Source organism: Odontomachus brunneus, unplaced genomic scaffold (genome assembly GCF_010583005.1).
Source record: "Odontomachus brunneus isolate Ranch 3 - 2012 unplaced genomic scaffold, Obru_v1 Obru_scaffold_158, whole genome shotgun sequence".
NCBI lineage: Eukaryota > Metazoa > Arthropoda > Insecta > Hymenoptera > Formicidae > Odontomachus > Odontomachus brunneus.
In genome coordinates this window covers 1-2,080 of record NW_022639608.1, presented here as the reverse complement: position 1 = coordinate 2,080, position 2,080 = coordinate 1, and the positions used below count along the sequence as shown (strand labels likewise).

Here is a 2,080-nt window from a genome sequence, read left to right as displayed (position 1 = left end):
TGTCATCAACAAGTATAATAAAAATGTATAAGAAATAAAATTGAATACAAAATATAATTAAATAATTTTAACAAAATCGGCATAGCTAAAACACAAACCATTTAAAATTTTTTTAGCTGAGATTCCAACTTAAATATTTTGAATCTGCGCTAAATTAGTCAAAAATTATTCGAATTTCTGCCAAACCGAAATCCGGCAATTCTAATTAAAATTTTAACCCTTGTGTGCGCACCCGGGTAACCGGGTGCCCACCACTGCTCATTTTTGCATGTAAGTGGATTAAAAATGAAAATTTCGCTTTGTACGCCCGGATCGTCGTTATTTAACTCATTTTTAAGCAAATGGTGCATTTGGAGATTTTTAAGAATTTTTTTAAGCATAAATAATCTAGTTTAAAGTATACATATGCCGCGGACGCACCCGGTTACCTGGGTACCCACCATAGAAAAATTCAATTTTGAGTGAACTATTAGCTTTTTTTATTAATTTATTTGATTTATGCATGTGAAATGAGTTGCGTAATAAGAAAATACATGAAAATTTATTTAAAAAACAAAAAAAACATTTATTTATTGCATTCTATGCACTTGGCAAAAGTTATCGCATGTTCATCGCAAATAGGCCTATCACATTCGGAGCAGGCCTTTCGTGTTTTCCTTCTCTTCTTAATTGTTTGTTTGTAACAAATATGGCAGGAACCGATAACTTTCTTCCTTCCTGATGCATCTCGTTGAACTGACGGATCTGGATCAGCCTCCACTGGATTTACTGGCCGACCGATTACACTTTCAATAGCGATCTTGGTGCTATAATTTCTCATTATTTGCACGTTATGATATCGATCCTCAATCATTGGCGTTGCAAGTTCTTCGCTCAATTGGCGTAGAAATAACCGTCGCTGGTTGGTTTTTTTCGGCAGCATCTTATTATTTTCATAATAAATGAGGTAGGCAGCGAGTGAGGCAACGTCTAATATGTTGAAAAACATAACTACCGGCCATCTCAAAGTGCGACGTTGTGTAGTGTATCTACTAATCATTTGGCCCATCGTGTCGACGCCAGCTTTATATTTATTGTAATATGTGATAATATGGGGCTTCTTCTTAGCATCATCGTTCACAGCCATGTCGGAATGCATCGTTGATATTAGAATAACTGCTTTATTCTTCTTCGGTACGTAGGAGCACAGCGTTACTTTTTCGTGGAATCCAAACATAGTAGAGTATAGTTCTCTCGATTTATTCGGAGCCATCACACTTGGAATGTAAGGTTTATTTTTCTTCAAAGTGCCAACTAAAGTTAACTTCCATGAAAGTAAATGTTTGGCAACTGGTAAGGTTGTAAAAAAATTATCCATGGTAATATTTCTACCACTGCCTCGGTACGCGGCTGCAAGTTCTTTTACTATTCTTTCTCCTTGACGTTTCTCTCGAACATTATCTGTTTTGCCTGTGTAAATGATGCCGTGCAAGGGATAGGCATTTTCAGCGTCGCAAATCCACCAAATCTTGATTCCATATTTGGCTGGTTTCGAAGGTATATACTGCGTAAACTTTGTGCGACCGCGAAAAGGATAAAGTTGTTCATCGATCGTTAAATTCTCCGTCGGCTTGTACATCTTAGATAAATTTGCGTTGAGCATTGTCCAGAGATCACGGATCGGAGCTGCTTTGTCTTCTTTTGCGCGTTGCTGGCGTGTATTGGCGTCGTCAAATCTAATAAAACGCATGATGTTTCGAAACCTATTGAGCCCCATTGTCGCTCGATAGAGTGGATATGAATTTGAATGCCACATAACACTTATATGATCGATGTTAGAATTATTAACACCAGAGCAAATCAAAATGGCCATGAATGAGTACATTTCTTGTACAGTAACATGCTTCCATTCTCGCTTCGAATCTGGATGCGCTGCATTGAATGCTGCGTAGACTGACAAAGCCTTTTTATTTGTATGTCGAACGATAATATCTACCATATCTACTGTGAATATTCTCTTGAAAGTGTCGCTTATTGAAAGTGTTGTGGTACAGCTACAGCAGGCCAATTTATTTACAAATGCTTCGGCCTCTCATTTTTT

At 37.3% G+C, this 2,080-nt stretch overlaps 1 protein-coding gene across 1 annotated transcript; it reads right to left on the bottom strand.

Annotated features, from left to right (window-relative positions):
* Positions 1-455: 455 nt before the first annotated feature.
* On the bottom strand, positions 456-1,988 carry LOC116850890 (piggyBac transposable element-derived protein 4-like). The gene has a single exon (XM_032829708.1). The coding sequence runs from the start codon at positions 1,976-1,978 to the stop codon at positions 566-568; it is 1,413 nt and encodes a 470-aa protein (XP_032685599.1). The 5' UTR covers positions 1,979-1,988; the 3' UTR covers positions 456-565.
* Between the last annotated feature and the right edge of the window lie 92 nt (positions 1,989-2,080).

Excerpts from the sequence above, each read along its gene's own strand:
- LOC116850890 (XM_032829708.1), bottom strand. The coding sequence starts at position 1,978 with ATGGTAGATATTATCGTTCGACATACAAATAAAAAGGCTTTGTCAGTC.